The 21,013-nt window shown below is 34.6% G+C and overlaps 2 protein-coding genes and 2 non-coding genes across 6 annotated transcripts; 1 reads left to right on the top strand and 3 right to left on the bottom strand.

Moving 5' to 3' along the window:
- The first annotated feature begins 6,543 nt into the window (after positions 1-6,543).
- LOC113767311 (disease susceptibility protein LOV1-like) lies at positions 6,544-11,748 on the top strand. 3 transcript variants are annotated; one of them, XR_003467999.1, is made up of 3 exons: positions 6,544-9,770; positions 11,582-11,612; positions 11,706-11,748. XR_003467999.1 is itself a non-coding variant. In XM_027311360.1 (1 exon), exon 1 carries the CDS (start codon positions 7,029-7,031, stop codon positions 9,699-9,701), a length of 2,673 nt encoding a protein of 890 aa, XP_027167161.1. In that variant the 5' UTR covers positions 6,544-7,028; the 3' UTR covers positions 9,702-9,858. The 3 variants fall into 3 exon arrangements, 1 of the variants encoding a protein (XP_027167161.1); XR_003467998.1 differs by lacking the exons at positions 11,582-11,612; positions 11,706-11,748 and adding an exon at positions 10,587-10,842; XM_027311360.1 differs by lacking the exons at positions 11,582-11,612; positions 11,706-11,748 and having other exon boundaries at positions 6,544-9,858.
- A 12-nt stretch (positions 11,749-11,760) lies between these two features.
- Positions 11,761-11,833, bottom strand: TRNAF-GAA. The gene has a single exon. It is a non-coding gene; the product is annotated as a tRNA-Phe (tRNA).
- A 114-nt stretch (positions 11,834-11,947) lies between these two features.
- Positions 11,948-12,020, bottom strand: TRNAF-GAA. The gene has a single exon. It is a non-coding gene; the product is annotated as a tRNA-Phe (tRNA).
- Positions 12,021-12,053: 33 nt separating this feature from the next.
- On the bottom strand, positions 12,054-19,626 carry LOC113767310 (C2 and GRAM domain-containing protein At5g50170). The gene is made up of 10 exons (XM_027311359.1): positions 19,275-19,626; positions 15,912-17,120; positions 15,649-15,831; positions 15,274-15,557; positions 15,074-15,190; positions 13,974-14,236; positions 13,694-13,868; positions 12,811-13,083; positions 12,355-12,666; positions 12,054-12,144 (listed from the first exon to the last, which is right to left on the bottom strand). The coding sequence occupies exons 1-9, from the start codon at positions 19,624-19,626 to the stop codon at positions 12,469-12,471; spliced, it is 3,054 nt and encodes a 1,017-aa protein (XP_027167160.1). The 3' UTR covers positions 12,054-12,144; positions 12,355-12,468.
- Positions 19,627-21,013: the final 1,387 nt, after the last annotated feature.

Raw genomic sequence — 21,013 nt, forward strand, 5'->3', positions numbered from 1 at the left:
AAAGACAAACCCTTCACTCAAAAAGTTTAAACAATTTTTGAATTATAAAATTTTGTAACTCAGGGGTTTTTTTCCTTTTTATGTTGACCAATGTGATTGTCTCAAAAAATTTTAACTTTTTCTAGGTAGTATGTTATAATTTTTAATTTTTTTCCTCTTTACATTGACTTAATGTCTTTTTATAGTGACCTTCCAATTTTATATCTAAAATCTATATTAAATTGTCAATCTGGGATTAATTTGCTTCGTTTTTAAAATGTGAGGAACTAGTTTGCCGCATGTTAAAAGTTAGAGATAAAAAAATATTTGTTGCCAAAAGGTAAGGGATTTATTATCAGTGCTAATATATAGTTAAGGACAATGCTACAGTGCCTATAGTTATGATAACGATATTAGAGAAACCTACTATTACAGGTTTCTATTACCTTTAGTGACAGATCCAATTTTTTAGCGACTTTTGAAATATTATATTAAAATAATTAATAATAAATTTAGTAAGTTTTTAATTAAAACTAGTAAGTTTATGCCTGAAAGATATGTTTTAGTCAGAAATAGAAATTTAAACTTTGAGTAATTTAATTTACTTATTATTTGACGAAAATTACTTATTTTTGAATCAAACTTACTAATACTACAAGTAAAAAATGTTCATATTTAAGTAAAAAATTTACCAATTTCTAAAAACGGTTTTGGGTTCCTGAAACACTTTCGGATATCATCTTGTTAAAGTCATCTCCCTTCTTATTACTTAGTTCTCAGTTCCAACATACGATTGAATTCCCAAGCAAAGATTTCCACTTTGGTCCACACTTTCTCTTGGTTACAAGTGAATAAATTTTCCTACTTCAAATTTTCATCTTCAGTTCCCACTTTCCCTCTATCCTTTCTCATTGATCGGCTGTTTGTGGGTGCTGCCAAATGCAGACACAACAAAAGGGTTTTGCGACGGTGGTAGCCAATCAAAGATAGCAGTGACGAGGTTAGCCCATCATGTCCTCTTGAAATCGTTTGATTATATTGCTGTAATTTATTTATATTTCATTTGTTTTGTTTGTCAAGATTTTCTTGCGAAATCAAGGCTGAGAATTTGAAGATTTTATTGCAATTTTGGGGCTGAAAATGTCCACTGAAACATCTAGCCTTGATTTGGTTGTAGTTTTGATTGTCTACTGGTAAAACATGCTTAATAGCCATATGAAGCATCTAGGAAAGGACTTGACTAGGCGTTTAAGTTAAATGTGATTAATTTGTGAATGCATATAAGATGTTTGGTGAAATGTCAAAGAGAAATCTGTGTGTTATGATTGCTACTCTGTGCTCTTCAGGAGCCAGAGATGAGACCAGCTCTTAAAGAAATCACCCTCGTCAGTCGACAACAGCGCTCAAGATCACCCTTGGGATTGGCTGAAAATAGGCCTATTTCTGTTGGAAACTAAATAATCATATTAGAGACAGTGATTTCATCTTCCTTGTACCTGCTTTCTTCCTCTTCTTCTTCTTCTGTTTTCCTCCCCCTTTTGTCTTATGGGTTTTTCTAGCTTTTCTTTTTTTTGTTGTTGTTGGGTTTAATCAGATGTACATATTTAGATGAGAAGCACTAATACTCTCTTTCCAGTCTTGTTTGTGGTGATGGGATGAGTGCAGCTTCATCAGTTTCTTATAATATAACTTGAAATTTTGCGGAGAGGGATAAGATATTAATATACCTCCTTCAATTTTGCATAAAGGGATGTTTTCCTATCTTCCTTTTTTGCTTGATTCTGCATTTTTTGCCTTTTTAATTTCTAGTGTTCCAATATATATATATATATTTTTTAAGCTTTAAGTTCTTGAATCTAAGGTTGTGATTTTGCTGCGTCCTGATTCTTCCTCCAACCGACAAAACAGAGGTCCTTGCTGTTTTCTTTGATTTTAATTTTTTTGTCCTTTATTGTTGTGGCTGTTTTGCAAAACGTGGAAGTTAAGGCCCCCTCAAGGGTGGGTTTGGCCGGTGCAATTCAATACTAAGAAATGAAAATCAGTAGAAATGACTTGCAGACAATGACTACCTATTTCCTGGAAAACGGTTTTGTCCTTTTTCTCTAGATATTTTTTGATCTTTCATTTTGTATTCCCACTTGAAAAATGGAACACATTAATTGTTAGTTATCATATTGTCTCTGGTTGGCTGGTGCTTAAATTTTAAAAATTAGAAGTCATAAATCAGACTTTGATTTTTCTTTTCTATTAATTTTCGGTACGTATAAAAATTACCGCAATTATTTTCTATTAAAATATGCCTAAGTATCCGTTGACAGCTTTGATGAATGAATTCTGTACTTATTTTCTATTAAAATATGCATAAGTATCCGTTTGTATATCCTCTTTCCTTTCCTCTTGCTCTCAATCCAGTGATCGGTAATGGGGTAGGTTGGTACTGATTGAAATAATTTTCTCGCAAAAAGTCTTAAACCAGAATTTTAAAAGGAAACCTAAGGTTTTGATGTTGCATTGGTCTTTCTTTTGTGTTTTATACGCTCGAGTTGTTGAGGCCTCCCTCTTTCTATCTCAGTCAAGCCAGATTCTTTGCTCCTGCGTTGACACTTAATTGAAGTTCATTAAGAATAATTGAAATATGTAAATATCAATACTCTATTCAAATGTAAATATTCAACCTAAGTAACAAAATAAATGATAGTTAAACAAACGAAATATGCGTTCAATTGATCGTGTTCAAACTACATATTATGTTAATAGTTAGTATATATGAAATTGTATTTTCCATTTGTAGAAAATTAATATGCATTTTATATCTACTAACGAATAAATTACCTATGTTTTGAACAAATCAAACGAAAACTTATGGTGTGATATGTATATAGTTGCTCACATTTATACGTATGCCATCATCCTTTCTTTATGCTGCAAATTTCTTTTGATTATATTTAGGGGTGGCAATTTCCGATACGACCTAAAAAAATGATATGAACCTAGCACGAAATTAATTGATTCGGATTGAGGTTTCGCGAGTTCGGGTCAGAATCGAGTCGCATGCGACGAACCCGAAATGAAAATGGGTCGAATTCGGGTCAAACCGTGGGTGATCCGATACGACCCGATCACCTGTTTATGAATTAAAAATTATTTTACCTAACTAACCTACGTTATTCTTTTTGTTTCAAAGGCATTAATCACTTAATCCTAAATGAATTTATTTAACTTATTTGAAGTTGAAATTATTATATTTGGACAAATAATGCATTATATTATTTTTTACTTTTATACTGCTTATATTTATTTTATATTTGGTTTGGAACAAAACACTTTTACGATGTTTTTAATTTATTTTAGATTTGGTTTGGGATTATTTATTTAAATTTTTATTACTTGATTATGTAATTAGTCTTGTGTGAATTACAAATTACAATGGTAAATTAATAAATTAAAATTAAGTTTTGGGTCATTCGGGTCATCCCGCCAACCCGACAACCTGGAATTTTCAGATTCGGGTCAGATATCCTGACCCGTTTCGGGTTGGGGGGTCAAGTTCGGGTCAGCCAGTTTTCTATTATACCTAGGTCTCAACCCGGCCCGTCACTCCGATTTGGACCCGATTGCCACCCCTAATTATATTGTCAAAAAAATAACATATTTTACAAATTATTCCAATTTATTTAGAAAATGTTACTAATTTCATTAGAAATTATGAAATGTAATCATGGTTTATTAATTTTTTACTAAATATAAATACAACATACAAAAGGAAAATATATTTGACTTTATTTTACTTTGATCAGAAAAACTTGTGATAGAAATAACGAAATAGTGACAAGGGTGCAAATTTCAAATCAACAACCAACGTACACTTAATTACGCTAATTTTTTAGTTGACCAAACTAATATATGCCATAAAGTAACTAGATTTTAGCATTTATAAATTGGCCATTTTAGCAGTTTATATACCATTCACCTATAAAAAATATGATTATTATAAAATGACATTTTATAATAATTTACATACTATTTGCCAATTAAAAGTAAGTTTGATTAAAAAAAATATATGCATATAAATCCATATTGTAAATGATACAAAATATATTTGAATCTCACGAAACTTAATCTATGGGTAAATTTACTATAGTTTTCAAAGATTATGCCACATTAGTACAAATTTAACTTTTATGCTTGTGACCTAGAAAATAAATTTATTAGAACACATAACCTTTGTAAATGATACATACATTTATTAAAATGCTTAAAACACATAACATTGATGAATGATACATACAATCATATATTATACATTTACGTTACCAACAATTACTAACTATAATATTAAGTTTCAATCCTTAACAAAAAAATCTTAGCATTATTTTAAATAAACTTTCTAATACTTGTTTCATATAAGTTTCTTTAAGTAAAATATTAAATTTATGCCACAAACTAGTAAGTCTTGATGATTAACCAAATTTACTATTCTATCAACAGGATTTACTATTAATCCATGAAAACTTACTATTACTTAAACTAAACTTACTCTCCAAAAAGAAAGTTTCGAATATAGAGTAGTAATTTATTTTTTTTTTAAAAAGTAACTTTCAATTTTATTTCATTTTACTTTTTAAGACATAAATAGGATAACAGATTTCGTTACCATTTTCGATTTATTTTTTATTTGCTTTGTTCGGCATTTGATTATTTGATCGGTCTATCCACCTAAATAGGATAACACTTAAAAATAAGAAAGTAAGTTTTCTATCTAAAATAATAAGTTAACAGTAAAAAATTAGTAACTTTTATACTTCAAAAGGTAAGTTGGAATAAATATTAAACTTACTTTTTAAATAGATAAATTACTACTTTATTTCTCAAACTTACTTTTTAGAGAGTAAGTTTAATTCAAGTAATAGTAAGTTTTTATACATAAATATTAACTCTTACTAATAACATGGTAAATTGATTAATAATCAAAACTTACTGATTTATGGGACACATGTGCTATTTTATTTTTAAACACATTTCAAACTAGTATTAGGAAGTTTATTTGAAATAACGATAAGATGTTTTATTAATGATTAATTCTTAGTACCTTAGTTAGTAAGTACTCATAATATACCTGTATAATACCTGATTATAGGTATAATTTAAAAAAATTATTTATATATTTTAAAATACTATGAACAATAGTTTGACTTTTCACATAATCTTGTAAAATATGAAATACAATTTTGTCGTATTATAAGCTTTTAATCATTTTCAATTTTTGAAAGGTTTGAAAGTTCGAATAACAATAACAACAAATCTTCCTAGTTATATATAATTGTTTATATATCAAAATTTTTATAATTTAACACCTATGAATATAATAAGATGATAAAGTTTTAATAAATTTACATCTGAGACACAAGAAATAATAAGAGTAAAAGCCTAAACAAAATGAGAAATAATATAAAAATAAAATTGACAAAATTAGTATAACAATTAATATAAGAAAATCAGTATGATCTTGATTTTTTTCCTTGGGAGATTGTTCATAAGAATAGGATCCAATAATTATAAATGAAAATCACATGCATGTATAATCTATTGTATAATTTAAATTATATTTAGTTCACCTATAAAATGGTCCTAAAATAATTAGTACACTATGATAAATGATATTTTAACAACAAAATTTTTTTTTACTAAAGGTCGGAAATATCCATGACATATGTATGAGGGATATTTTACCATATTTGTATCTCACATCTAATCATGAAAGTTAATTTGAGAAAAACTATTTTTGACAATCGAATTATTTTGAATTTAACCAACAAGTTGAGATTTTTTAAACAATAAAAGTGAAATATTTTGGGAACTTAGTTGTTTATTTTCCCGTAATAAAAAATTTAAAATATGACAAATTATTCTTACATATTTTATAAGGTCATATGCAAAAAAAAAAGTTTTCATAGTATATTTAAAATGCTTCAAACATATAACATTTATAAATGATACGTACAATTGTAAGTTTCTTTAAGTAAAATAGTAAATTTATGCCACAAACTATTAAGTTTTGATGATTAACCAAATTTACTAATCTATCAACAATATTTACTATTAATCTATAAAAACTTACTATTACTTGAACTAAACTTACCCTCCAAAAACTAAGTTCCAGATATAGAGTAGAGTAATATTTTACTTCATAAAAAACAAAGTTAGTTCCATATTTATTCATGTTTACTTTTTGAGACATAAAAGTTACTAATATATCGAGTTAACTTACTATTCTTTATGAAAAACTTACTAACCACCATTTTAGGTACTATTTCATTTAGATGACCAGTACAACATGTCATCAAATGGTCGCTAAAAATATTTTTACCTGTTATATCAGGTAAAAATAGTTTCGTTACCATAACTATCATTACTTCAGACTTTTCCTATAGTTAATTGTGTATGTTAAGGCGTCGTGGTTACGTGGCATATTTTATGCCAATGTACTGCAAAGGCATTTTGTGAGATATTACATTATTGCACTACAGACACTACAAGCCATATATTTCGCCAATATTAGTGTCAGTTTTCCACTCTGCTCCAAAAAGAGAAAGCAGAGGTAAATGACGGAAAATTGACTTGGTCAGAGAGGTACTATTTTGTTCTTTTTCCTGGTCATGGCCTACCAAGACTTTTCTGTAGTATGCAAAACCGCGGACCTGTAAAAGTGTCTTGGTCATGACTTGTGTAGTTAATAATTTATTAAGGAACACTTGCATAATAAGGAAGAGAAGTTAATGTATTTAGTCGCAGAGTAGTCTGTAGTTGAAGTCAAATCCGCGTATCAAAACAATTCCGCCTTCCATTCCACCATAACAATTCCGCCTTCCATTCCACCATGTGAATCGAACTGCTTTGTTTTTGACTGAAATAATTGCTCTTGCACAAGTCAATGAAGAATTAAGGATAAAACTGGAAGGGAAAATGAACCACGAGAATCCAACCTCTCTTCTGAGATCAGTTAAAACAACAGCTTGTTGAAAGTAAAGCTCGCTTCCGGCTTAACCAAGATGGCTGACCCTGCTCTCTCTTTTGTAATTCAGAGAACTGGCGATCTGCTGGTTCAAAAATTTGTTTTCCTGAAAGGCGTTCGACGACAAGTTGAGAGGCTTCAAAATGATCTGGTCCGGATGCGGTGTTTCCTGAAAGATGCTGATCAGAAGCAAATTGAAGAAGAGAGGATCCGCAACTGGGTTTCTGAAATCAGAGCTGCTGCCTACGATGCGGAGGATGTCATCGAGATCTTTGCCAGCAAAGTTGAGTTCTTCACAAAGGACAAGGGACTCGTCACCAAATTGACGTATTATCCCTTGAAAATTGGGAACCTCTACAAGATAGGCAAAGAGATTGAATCCTTACGGATGAGGCTCAAGGAGATTGCTGATAGCCGCGAAGAGTATGGTATCAAAAATCTTGAAGGGGGAACGACTACGCGTGGGGAAGAGCTTCAATGGATCCGGCGATCCTCTCCTTTCAGCGACGAAAAGGATGTAGTGGGCTTCGGGGAGATAACAAAATCGCTGGTGGCAGAACTTTTGAAAGAGGACAGAAACCGCCGCGTCGTTTCAATCATTGGCATGGGAGGTGCTGGTAAGACAACTCTAGCCACAAAAGTTTATAACCATGCTGATGTTAGGGAGAGATTCAACTGCCGTGCTTGGGTATGTGTCTCTTCAAGCTACGATTACAAAAAGATGCTGAGGGCAATCATAAAGCAACTGAATCCAATAACTAATAAGCTACTTGACATGTTGGAAAAGATGGAAGAGGAAGACTTGGAACGAAGGCTCTATCAAGATCTACAAGACAAATGTTATCTTGTGGTGCTTGATGATGTATGGGAGGTAGCAGCGTGGGATTGTCTTGCCAGGAGGGCCTTTCCTGATGTTGGCACATCAAGTAGAGTGCTACTTACAAGTCGCAATCGGGATGTTGCCCAACACGCTGATGCTTATAGACACCCGTATGAGTTGAAAACTTTGGGGCAGGAAGACAGCTGGCAGTTGTTTCTCAAAAAGGCCTTAGGCCACGGAGCTAATGCTGGGTGTCCTTCGGATTTGGAAGAAGTAGGCAGAGAGATTGCAAGGAGATGTGGCGGTCTACCACTGGCCATAACGGTTATAGGTGGCCTGCTACTAGGCAAGAATAAGTCGAATACTGAATGGGAGAACGTTCTCAACAACTTTGGCGCATACCTATCAAGGAGCCAGAGTGAAGCAGGGAAAATTAGTGAAGCAGGGGCAATTCTGGAATTAAGTTATGCAGACCTCCCTGCCAATCTGAAATTTTGCTTTTTGTATTTGGGTTTGTTTCCGGAAGACTCCGTGATTTCTGTGCACAAGTTGATCCATATGTGGGTTGCTGAGGGAATAATGCAGAAAAGAGATGCAAAAAATTTGGAGGAAACTGCAGCATATGAAGATGTGGAGCGACTTTGTAGCAGAAATATGGTCCAGGTGGCGGAAATGACGGTTGATAAGAGGATTAAAAGCTGCAGAGTCCATGATTTACTGCGAGAGCTTGCAATCAGAAAGGCAGAGGATGAAATTTTTTTTCAAATCCATGGCACCAGAGATGATAAAATATCAGCCAAATCCAGGTACCTTGCTGTTCATAGTCTCCCTCTGGATGAAAATTATTTTGGGTCTTCGACCCCTCCTCTCCGGTCTCTACTTGTTTTCAATATCCGCAGTTTCGGGGAAAACTTTAGTCTTAGCTTCAAAAGTTTCAAAAAGCTCAGGATACTAGACCTTGAGAATGCTGGGATGGGTAATTTGCCAGAAGGAATTGGTGAAGTCAGGCTTCTAAGGTACCTCAATTTAAGAGACACACACATTGAAAGGCTCCCTCATTCCGTCGGTTGCTTGCGATACCTACAAACTCTTGACATACGGACAAGGAAAGGCCCAAATCAGAGAGTGAAAGTTTCAAATTTCATTTGGAAGCTTGAAAGTTTACGGCATCTATATGCGCGTTATATGGAATGTGATGTGCCTCTTAAGATTGAAGGATTGAGGAATCTCCAGACTTTGTCACGCATACGCTTTGATGATATCATGCATAATGACATGATAACTCTGACAAGTCTTCAGAAACTGGGAATTTGGGTGGATGACAGGTCAGACATAGACAAACTCTGTCTGCATTTATCTGAGGTTGGAAGCCTAAAGACGTTACGTCTTTGTCGGTATTCGGGAAATCCAGGATCTCAAGGTGGATTTTCTAAGCTCCGTCATGTAACAGAGCTTAAGCTATCCAATTGGACAATGCTGCCTCCTGATTTCCCTCCAAATCTCTCTCGCTTGTCTTTGAAATACGTAATTCTCGATGATGACCCAATGCCAGTACTGGAGAAGTTGGGACAGCTGTCGTTCCTCAAAATGAAATTTCAATTTGGGGGACCCATTTCTAGGCATATGGTCATTTCTAGGCATGGGTTTCACCAATTGAAATTCCTTGTGCTCAAGGACCGACTCATGAATGAAATAAAGGTGGAGAAAGGTGCACTGCCACAGCTTCGGTGCCTGAGAATCAGGGACTGCCGCAAATTACAGAAATTGCCGGAAGAGCTGAAGCACATATCTAGTCTTGATGCGCTCGAGCTTGTGGACATGCCAGAAGATTTCATCAGTGGGCTTGATGCGGACCTGGTATCCCGTGTCCCTAATCTCAGAATATTTTGACTCGCAGAAGGAAAGAAGATCAAACGGAGAATGCAACCTGGTATTTGTATTTCGCGCATAGAATGGAAGGTATGTCGTGTAGTGATTAATAAAATTATTTCAAGTTTTTATCAAAATACATAAATAAAAAGAATGTTTCCGTATTTGTTTTCCCCAATTCACAAGCTTTTTAAGTCCTTTGTTTTTTTTTTTTAATTATTTGAAATCTCACACTACATCTTATAGGATTTGTCTTTCTATAAATTTACATATTAATACAAGTAGTAATTAAAAAAAAAGAAAGAAAATGCTGATAGTAAACTCTTGGGACTTGTAAATGTCGAAATCAATAAAAATATGTAGAGTTATTTGGTTGATTCTAATTTTTCCAATGCTGTCCAAACCGAAAAAGAGAATAAGGAAATAAAAGGCCCTATTCGTGCACTGGAAGAGAAAAAAGAATGAAGTTGGCAAACAAATCGCATATAAAGTGTTGGTCCGTCTGAAAGTGAGGATTGATCGCTTCCTAAATACTACTCGCTATACAAATAAGATATTAAAAATAAAAAAAAAAACTAAATTGGTCAATTTTGAGTTTGTAAATGGATACCTTACTAAACTTGGTCTTGAACCATGATTTGACCAAAAAAAAAATTATTTACTCGCATCACAAATGGATACCTTAAGATAGATTTTTGGATGTTCAAGTTACAAGACATGATTTTTACCATAGAATAATTTTTTAAATCTTTAGGATAAAATAAAGTGGCATATTAATATTTTTTCTGTCCAACATCTTGACCTCGTGGCATGTACAATAATTTCTTTTTCCTCTACTTCTTTAAAAACGAGATAACAACCTTTTTTTTTTTATCCTAAGATTTTGTTTTATGATGAATATTGCAGTTGAGAGATTCATTCCCCTCGTCCATGCTGACAAAATTTGCCGGACTGCATTTGTTCGAATGAAATTGTCTCGTAGAAATAAATAAATAAATAAAAGGGCTATAACCTGTTGCTATCATATACAAAACAGGAGAGAGTAATCTACCTCGACCCTACATTGAGGTTTGGTCTTATACTATTGAGTGATAAAAGACGCACATAATTATGTGTCTTAAGAAAATATTATACGAAATCTATATTTATCTGTACAAGTATATATGGGGCCATTGTTATGAACTCTGACTTATAATTATATGGCTTCATTTGTTTGCCTTTTATTTCAAAATCTTTGTGTTTGGATTGCATTTTCCGTCATTTTTCATGGAAAAATTACCGTAGTGATTTGATATATGTGAGGGAAAAAGGTGATAGGGAAATGTGATCACGGAAAATGATAATATTTTCCGACGGAAACAAGCAATCCAAGCAGAGCCTTAGTGTCAAAGCTGAAGTCAAACAGCTATCAAGTGAACTCAAATATACATTTGTGGCACACATGTTTAAAATTTGAATTAGACTCTAAATTTTGCACATATGATATACATCTAAACCCTAATGATTCATACATACATACATATATACAAAAATACACACACATATATATTGGCTATGTATTTATAGGTAAGTATATATGGGTGTTTATATACATGCATACATAAAATTTTTCATGTTTCTTAGAGAAATACACGCAATGAATTAAACATTTTGCAACTTTTCCTGTACAGATATGTGTGTGTGTGTGTATATATTTGTAGAGACTGTATATATTTTTTATTTTGATAAATAAAGATGCAAAATTTTATTAATGCAAAAGGAAATCTGCATTAATAACGGAAATTACAATGATGGAGGATCATATAACCGTAGAGATGATCCAGAAACATTTCTAGCATTACGATATAAATACAAGCAGGAGAATTAAAACGTGTAGGAACTCAATATTTTTCCAAATACAGGTACATCATCAAATTGAAGAAACTATATAAGGTACCTTGAGAATTTTTATATACACTTACTTAAATTGCATACATTAAGCAGCTTTTAAATGCCGTGGAGTGACCAGTGAATCTCCTGATGCAGGGAGAAATAAGAGTTGTATAGTATACATGAATCTAAAAGGCAGAAAACAATCACATGCGGTGAGCGTGGATCGAACACGCGACCTTCAGATCTTCAGTCTGACGCTCTCCCAACTGAGCTATCCCCGCTTGACGTAAGGAGCTTAAATTGCATATATTAAGCGGCTTTTAAAGGCTGTGGAGTGTGTCTCCGGATGCTGGGAGTTGTAGTACATGAATCTAAAAGGCAGAAAAACAATTATATGCGGTGAGCGTGGATCGAACACGCGACCTTCAGATCTTCAGTCTGACGCTCTCCCAACTGAGCTATCCCCGCTTGCGTTTGATGTTTTCCCTTATTACAATTAGACAGTTGCACGAATGCCAGTTCTTTCACCTTCAGGAACTAGGATTAACGCCTAGTTTGAATCTCCAATTTGCCAAGAAAATCGATGTTCAACCTGAATACATCATCTCATCAACTATTTTGAATCAAGCAAAACAAGAAATACATTCTTCAAAAAAGTTGACAAACCACATATCTAAGCTAACAACTCCAAGACAACAGTATATGTACACCAGCAACCAGATACGACATTTTTGCAGAATAAAATGTCGATTTCAGTTTAGTCAGCAAGTTAACTGTAATTTGCAGCAGAATAAATTCATACCTGAAGTGCATTTTCTATCAACCGAAAGTGCTTTTTTCAGCATCGACGAATTAGCATATCCAAAACTTTGCTGGATTTAGAACATCTGAGTAATGCTCTGGCCATTCCCTCTTCTTATGTAGTTGCTAGTAGAATCTCCCTCTCGACCAACTGTAGTACTTCCTTCGACCACTGAGTAAACTTTCGCACGACATTTCTAGTTATTCTCTCCTCAAACTTGGTGCTCTTCAGCCATGCCACACCAACGTAGGCATCACACTTGCAAGTCCCTTGAGCAAGAGCAGAATTCTCGAGCTCATATTTTAGTTGCACCTGTTTCATGGAAGAGGGCGGCGGACGAAAAATCAATTCTGTTATCCATTAACAAGAAACATGAAGAAAATAAAAATCCCACTTCTTTTACCTTCGTCTCTGATAATTGGGGAAGGGAGGGTAAAGCAATTTCAATGTACTCACACGGAAGTATTCACTGAAGGGAACATCATGAAGGGTCATAATCTCATTAACAATCCAACCGCCATCGCTGGAAAGCGGCATCTTTTGCTGTGTGCAAGTTACCTCCCCTCCAAAAACTGAGATGCTACGATCAAATTTGTAAGATGTACGTCTTTCGAGTACATCAGGTGTTACAGGTTCCCATGGAGTTGTGGTGTAATTCAGGCATCCGGACTTTGCCATCACTTTATACTCGAAGTCTCCACCATCAAACATCTGCAACACCAATCTTATCTGTTGCATTGGCCGCGAAAGTTTCAATCACTACTTTTATCTTTTCGGAGGAGCAACTATTAATTTGATTGACAGATTAAGAACAGAAACATTTCAATGAAGGAATAGAGCTGAAATAAGGAAAACTAGTGCTGCAAGCAGGTGAAGATACAGACAAGGAAACGCATAGAAAACCTGTCTCCTAAGCAGAAATAAACATCTGCTGGGCTAAAACAGAAACATGAGGATGATTCCTGCCATTTGTCACCATACTAGATAGATGCCAAGAGAAAGGTTGCAAAACAATAGCGTAAATTAGGCACTTTCAAGGACCAGTTATGGCATTGGGGGAAGCATTTTGTTGCTATGGATTGGGGAACCTGTTTCTTGTTGCATATCTTTTTTTCTACTTTCCAGCTTCAAGTACTGCTGAAACAGCTTACTAAGTTTAATAATGGTTGAACATATCTATTCTTGCTAGAGGGCTGACGTATATACCGAAATGCTGTCATACTCTGCATCAATTTTTTGCCTAGCATATCGTATTGAGTGGATAAAATAAAATTTTAATATAAGCACCTGTGACAGATGAAAATTATATCATTTTAAGCACAAAGAATGAGGTACATACATTTACAGGAAGTTCCACACTTAAAACCTTGGCCAATTTAGCATCTTGGACAATCAAATAGGAACCGGGGTCTTCAAACAAACTGGGCTTCTCATCTCTGTCCTGTTGTTCCTCTGCAATCTGTGCTCTCTGATCAGGACCCAATGTTCTCGTTCTCCACAAAGCCATTACTGTCCTGTTAGCATGCAGCCAATTTTTACCACCAGATCTGGTTCGTCACAAAGAAAGATCAAAGCAATCCACTATGAAAATTCACAAGAGAATCCTGCACCACCCATACCTGCTAGCAACGTTGAAGGAGATGAACGAATGAAAATAGAAATGCAGCCTGCCTTCCTCATCTTGATACTTTGCACCATGTCTAGCATCATTACCATGACCCTTAGACAAAATTATGACAAGTGAAGGACTTCCTACTGTTCCTACGGTCGGAGGAAGCTCGTGAATGTGTTCAATGTCCTCCCATAGAAAGAAAAACTTGGTCTTATGTCCAAACAAGTTGGCATAGAATCCAACAATTCTTGCTGATAGAAAGAGCCGTCCCTGGAGCAAGTGAATAATATGTTAGACTAGACTTGTTTGGTCTTGCTTAGAACAGAGGTAGATGCTGTCACAGACTCAGAGAATGTAAAGCGAGATGGCCTGCTGCGAAAAAAAATAGGAGAAGAAAAAATACAGCAGATTTAACATTTAGGACTCCATGAGGAATTTTGGCCATCATTTCCTCAATAGTGGAACATTAGGACCTTTTAGTTTGGCAACATATTTTCTGTTCAATCCAGATTTCTTCATAATTATATACTAATAAGTATGCAGTCCAATAATTTCTTCAATATTAAGTTTGTTAGTTCATTAGACTTATCGATCACAGGTGATCATCACATTGACTCCAATAAGGAATAATTAGCAAAAAGCTCAGGCAAATATTACCAACATGGATCAGAAACCATAGAACCATCAAAGCCAAAACTTCTACAGTTTTTTTGAGGCAGTCCAATAAAGTAAAAAAGAAAAGCTAATTCTAAAACTACAAGGCATCATTGTAGACATCACTTTTATCAAATAGAAAATTTACACCCAGTAATCTATAAAAGCTAATTCTAAAACTGCAAGGCATCGTTATAGACATCACTTTTATCAAATAGAAAATTTACATCCAGTAATCTATAAAGTGTAATGTTAGATGCATTTGCATTTCCTCTTGTATCTTGTCAAATAATAATGACGAGGAGATCAAGCTAAACATTTTATAAATCAACCACATGTCCACCAAGAAAACTTTATCTCTGGTATAAATATTTATTAGTTCTCCTTCCTACCAATGGTATTGAAAAAAGAAAATTGATGAAAGCAATACAAGCAATATCCTTGTAACCTTACCTGCAATGGCATCTTTCTCTTAAGGGAGCATGAGAAATCACTAATGAGAAACTCTTCAGGTGGCAATCCAAAAATCTTTTGGAATGCTGAATTTCTGTGCGGTGATCGGAGGTTTAACTGCCACAGACAAATCATGTAGATAACACATAATTTCAAAAGCTCTAGAAGATGAAATATGTGATGGTATGAAACTTTTATACCTTCTTTCCTACTTCCTTTTCCATCTTTTTTAAATAATCTCTAATTGTTTCAGCTCCATTAGTATTGTTCAAAAAGATTCTCAGATGCAACTTTGACTGAGAAGATTGAGCAAGTTTTCCATCTAGGGGAACCCATATATCTGCCAATTCTGTTGACGTATGCTTCAAAAAATTAATTTCAGCATGGCCAAGAGAGCAAGCTTGATCAAATGGGCCATCAAAATCAAGAACTTCCACATCCAACACTGAAGGTGGTTCTTCTGAAGCATCAAATTCAAGTATTTCTGCACATTGTATCGAATGCAAGTTGTCACAGTGCGGTATTTTGATTACTAGTTAGAGTACGCAATAACCAGATTTAGTAAAGTATCAAACCATTCCAATGGGGATCGAGAGTTTGCAGCTTCACAGAGCTTGTCCTCGATTTGCCATTACAGGTGACCACCACATAAGGATCTGGTAATTCAGTTGAATCTAAAGAAGCTAATTTGGCACCCTCAATCAAAGCTATTGTAAGTACCCAACCATCTCCTTGCGCTTTGACTCCATGATCACTTCCTGGTAAACATTTTATTTTCAGTTAAACTACTAAATATGATATATATTAGATATAAATGATATGCTTTATGAACTGTTACCTCTTTTTAGCCTTGATTGCACAAAATGTGATACCATATCATAAACTTTCTCGAGTTGGATGACTAAAATTGCAGAGGTAATAATTTCCCCCACACTATCAGGTAAATCAAGGCCATCAAATTCTAAACCTTGGAGCTTGAACTCTCCACAAAGCCAGATGTGAAAACCGATATATAGAACCATGAATAAGGCTGCAGCCACAGTAAAATTCCAAAAATATTCAGTTGCTAGTTCCCAATCTGACTGGCGCTCCTCCTGCAAAGTTGCTACCATATGTCCCTTATCTGACATATTTACAAGATTTATCACTTTGAGATTTTTAGCTAGTAAGTCAGAGAACTGTTCAAAACTCTCCTTCAATCCTTGCCTGGCTCCTCTTTCAATCAGGCCATTCATCATAGTGCTTTGATGGAAGTTTAAGGCCCAGGATATGACAAGATGAGCAGATTTCTCTATAGAAAATAGCTCTGGCCCTGGAGTTATCTTGTAAAGTAGATCAACCTTAAATGTGTTTCCATATGGAACTTCAGGCGTATTAACATCTACAAAGACAATGAATTCTTTCCCATTGGCCTTTATATAAGTTTGCTCTTCAGTAGCTTTAACAGTCTTTACTAATTTTGTTGCTGTTTTGGTGTAGGTAACAACTCGTGCTAAACATGATTTATCTGCTGATTTCCATGTCCAAGGGCCCTCTTGAACATCCATTGTTCCCTGCAATTCTGCAAGATCTCTCATGAATTGCGACTTGGGAGCAAACAGAAGCAAGTTGAGATCTTTAGGTGGTATTGCATATGCCTGATCCAAAAGGATGCCTCCCTCTAGGTTCTCTGGCATGTCCTTTTGTTCATTACTTGATTGCAGCATTTCAATCAGCTCTTCAAAGTTACTGTTACTGGTTGGCTCAGCCAAGTTTTCTTCATTATCAGAAATGGTAGTTGAGAGCTCAGATGAATCCTCAGTCCCTGATGCATCTTCATTTTTGTTGAAAAGCTTCTCTAAGCGACCAGCGATAACCTTCACTAGATGTTTCCCTTCTAAAATCTTCTTTGTCGGAGGAGTACAGCTAAAAATATCTTGAGATGAAACACATTTATTTCCATACTCATCGGTGTTTTCAGCTCTGCAACTTGGATGTACATACAAGAGATGGTCACTGCATACTTGCTCACCTCTCCCTTGCAGTGACAGTGTCAGAAGAACTTTACCTGCATTCATTCATAAGGTAAAGTCAAATACAACTGCATAGTTGGTTTATAAACTAAAAGTCAAATACAACTGCATAGTTGGTTTATAAACTAAGTTATTAGGTTCAATGGGAGAGGCAATTAAATCCTCTTAATCTCCTTTTCACTGCCATATAAGAATTGTAAAGCAAGACACTGCCAAATAATTCCATGAAAAAATTACTTCCCCTTTTTTACCTTAACTGTTTAGAAGCATCGAATCTTTTAAAATCATTTAAACAGATATACTAGGAGACACTACTAGAACTGTAATGAAGTTGCTATTGCATGACTTTATCTGTAACATTAAGAAACAAATACATTTAATGGAAACATTTCAAATAAACAGACTGCATATTAAGCAGAACGCAGAAACAGCTAAAAAGTAGAAAAGCAAGCAAAAGGAACACATCCATTTTAAATGGTTTTGCACAATGTCTAGAAGACCATGATACTCAGCTATTCTAAGGATTATGAGCCCTTCTTATTTGATCATCACACGGTCCGTCCACTTCAAAATGATCAAAAAAGATCATTACCTCCAGCTCCAGGCAGACAAAGTACATGTACGAGGAGTTGAACCTGCAACAAGGCCTGTAGTGTTCAACAGTATTAATATACTCATATTTACGACTACTGCTTTTGGGATTTTGCTACTCAACTACTCACATTTGCTGAATTGCTGAAAAATTTCCCCAATGTGAAAGGCTAAGAAAGCCAACAGTCATGAAAATCAGTTCTGTTTATAAAGATGATTACTATCCAATCTAATAGAGCTTGGTGAGAGTTGGTTCAGGGCTTGAATAATGCTACTTCTGCTAAATGGACTTTGCACATGGTCCAGTACAGCTACAAGCTGGATGAAGGCAGAGAGCCAGTTCAATGCCTGCTGCAGCCTGCTTATATGAGGAAGCCTCAATGAAATGTACCAGCTCATAAGATGGCAATACTTAACTTCAAGAAACGTACTGGATGGGACAGGAGAACAGAACAACTTGGAAGAGGATGCAGTGTTAAGCACAAAGAAGGGAACTTTGCACCATCCTATTCTCCTAAGAGACAAAAAACTACAGCTTGAAAGCGTATAACATTTGGACCTCTTTCTTAAACATTTCTGAAAATTGGTGGACCTAGAAAACATAAGTCAACCTGCTATAATTATTTGCACAGAATGGTAATATTGACCAACAATGTTTTCTCAGCAGCCTGCACTGAGCCTTCTTGACAACCAATCAACCTTTAGCATCACAAGGGCAATTTTAATTCTAAACTCTGCAACCCAACCTTTCCTAAACTCTGAACTAGTTGCCCTTTCAGACTTATTTATCCATGAAATTCAGCTTTGTGCTTAATAACTTTAGAACTCGTTTGTTTCTTCATACACATCAAGAAAAAGAGAACTACTTCAAGAAACATGCAACCTTTATTCTCTTTTATAATATAACTCAACATGTTACTAGGCAATAAGGAAACCCACAAAAAGGACGACCTGCCTAACTATTGCAGAAAATCTCGCTTTAATTTTTAAGATACCCAATCAATCTGTGATAAGGTATTCTGACTCATAAAATTCTTCACAAATAAACTTGCTGAGCATAACCGGAAAAAAAATGCAGAATTGAGGACAAGGCCATTTCACTGATTTCAACTTTTCTAATCGATAATCTGATTAACCAATTCGTCAAAATCATATTGACACCTTAAATAGGGATAATGCGTGCGCAAATGCTACCCAAGGCCTTCTAATTCTTGTAAATATAGAACCACGCATGGAAGTGGGCTTCTATAACTGGTCCTAACATTCCTAAGGCAACTTTTAAGTTTCAGTTCTGCAAACTGACCAAAAAAATTAACAGCGGGGAGCACCAAAATTCTTCTATAGGAAAGAAATGCCACTTAGAAATCATGTCATTGTTTCAATCATTGATTTATCATCATGCAATTAACTGTACCAATTAAATAAAATTTCAAAATTCTTGGTGCTTGAAGTCCAGTTCAAGAAGCCAAAACCATTAAAAGACTCAGAGATTAGCAGTAGGCACATGATTTAAACATAGACAAATACATAAAAACAACAATAACAAAAGCATTAGCACAGATTATCAAATAAGACTAACAAAACATCCAAAGCTATACCATAATCTTTGTTAGTCGTTGATTTCAAACTCTTGCGCTTTTGAAGAGAGAACCAAGTGGGAGGCAAGTAGTGGTTTTTCTCAGCAACAATAAACCAAGCTGGAATCTTAACCCTGCCCACCAAATCTCCAGCCAGATTAAAGAATCCAGAGTCTTCATTAAACTGATACACAGACAAAACAAGTTCATCCTCCAAGTCATGCACTCTGAACACAAACTCTTCATTCCAAACAGGATTTCTTGTGTTCTTCAACACCCTTGTCTTAGACTTAGACTTACCAACTTTCAATTTCACATATGAATCCTTCACTGCCAAGTCCCTCCCCTCCAACAAATACACAAACAACCTCATCATTTACTTCTTGTTTTTCAATTCAAATATACTAACAACTAAATTTGGCTAGCACAATTAAAGGGCTGGTGGCTAATAGCTGAATGGTTATTGGAATTGATGAAAAACAGGAAAAAAAAAATGACAGGACAGGTTGCAAACGGTCTTATTCGTCATGCTGGTCTTGTTTCTTGAAGATGTTGGTAGTTTGTACTGTGTATGGGGAAGGGAAAGAGGATTATAGTTGAAGCCATGAAGAAACGTGGAGAGCAGTAGAAAGTGACACGAGGGGAGTTTGGATCATTGTTGTGACAAATGAGTAATGTGAAATCTTCTTTATTGAGGGGGCGAAATGTGGAGGGCGGTTTAGACTTCTGAGCTAAGGCAACTAAAAAGGTCCACTAATGGCTGCACTATTTTATTGTGTCGCGAATTATACTAGATTTGGATATGGGACTTGGCCCTGAGGTTACAGCACATATCAGCAAAGTTGGAGTTTGTTGCTACGGGGAAACATGTTGGTTCGAAACTTCCGTAGGTGGAATAGCATCATTCATACTGTGATGAATCCCCTTCTGCTGATGTTTGCAAAGTTTGTTTGGTGGTTTGACTTAATTAAGACGAGTGATGGATACACACTCAATGTGCGTGTAAGTGATAAAAAATAAAAATAAAAATCTTCAGTCAGACTAATGCATGTAGATTCATTATTTGACAACAAAATCTAGTAATAGCAAATTAAAAAGGTTATAACAAAAAAAAAATATATATATCTAAATCAAACAAAAAAAGTTAATTCAAACAAGTGTGGTAAGTGGTTATGTTTAAATGATAAGCACATTTTTTTATTTTGCCGCAACGATAGGAAGCACATATTTTTATTGATTGTGTGAAATTAGTGATTGAGTTAAAGTGGATTAGTGATGAAAAGTTGTTTGAAGGTTAAAAAAGAAATTTTAAAGAGTGACAATAGATTGTTTACACCAAATCACATGCTCTCGCTTTATTATTGTAGAGATAAGATAACCAGAAAGAAAATTAAATAAAAACAATAAATTCCTACCATTATAAAATGCAACTTTATTGCTTCTTGACTAAATTAATCTGTATGCTTTAGTGGACTTTTTTAAGATGCTTCTTTGTCGGAGCAAGACAACTATTTCATCTAGACCTGCTCATGTAAAGAGTTTTTACACTTTTAATGTGAAAAATAATAATGCCCTGTTAATTAGGCGTAGGTTAAATATTATTACCAACATAATTATAAGCTAGAAACTATATATTTTTTTTACCTAAAACAACTCTGTCCATATAATTTATAGGCTTATGAACCTTCCTTTTCCCCAACCTCTCCAAGAAAAAGAAAAAAAAAAGGAAAAGGCAAAGAGAATTAATTCAATTTCCTTAA

The sequence above is a fragment of the Coffea eugenioides genome, chromosome 4, assembly GCF_003713205.1.
Source record: "Coffea eugenioides isolate CCC68of chromosome 4, Ceug_1.0, whole genome shotgun sequence".
In the NCBI taxonomy this organism is placed as follows: domain Eukaryota; kingdom Viridiplantae; phylum Streptophyta; class Magnoliopsida; order Gentianales; family Rubiaceae; genus Coffea; species Coffea eugenioides.

Coding starts and splice junctions, on each gene's coding strand:
- LOC113767311 (XM_027311360.1), top strand. CDS start 7,029: ATGGCTGACCCTGCTCTCTCTTTTGTAATTCAGAGAACTGGCGATCTG.
- LOC113767310 (XM_027311359.1), bottom strand. CDS start 19,626: ATGAGGTTGTTTGTGTATTTGTTGGAGGGGAGGGACTTGGCAGTGAAG. Junction 13,869..13,973: donor TCCTTCAACGTTGCTAGCAG/GTATGGGTGGTG, acceptor GCATGCTAACAG/GACAGTAATGGCTTTGTGGA. Junction 12,667..12,810: donor CCTTCAGTGAATACTTCCGT/GTGAGTACATTG, acceptor TCCATGAAACAG/GTGCAACTAAAATATGAGCT.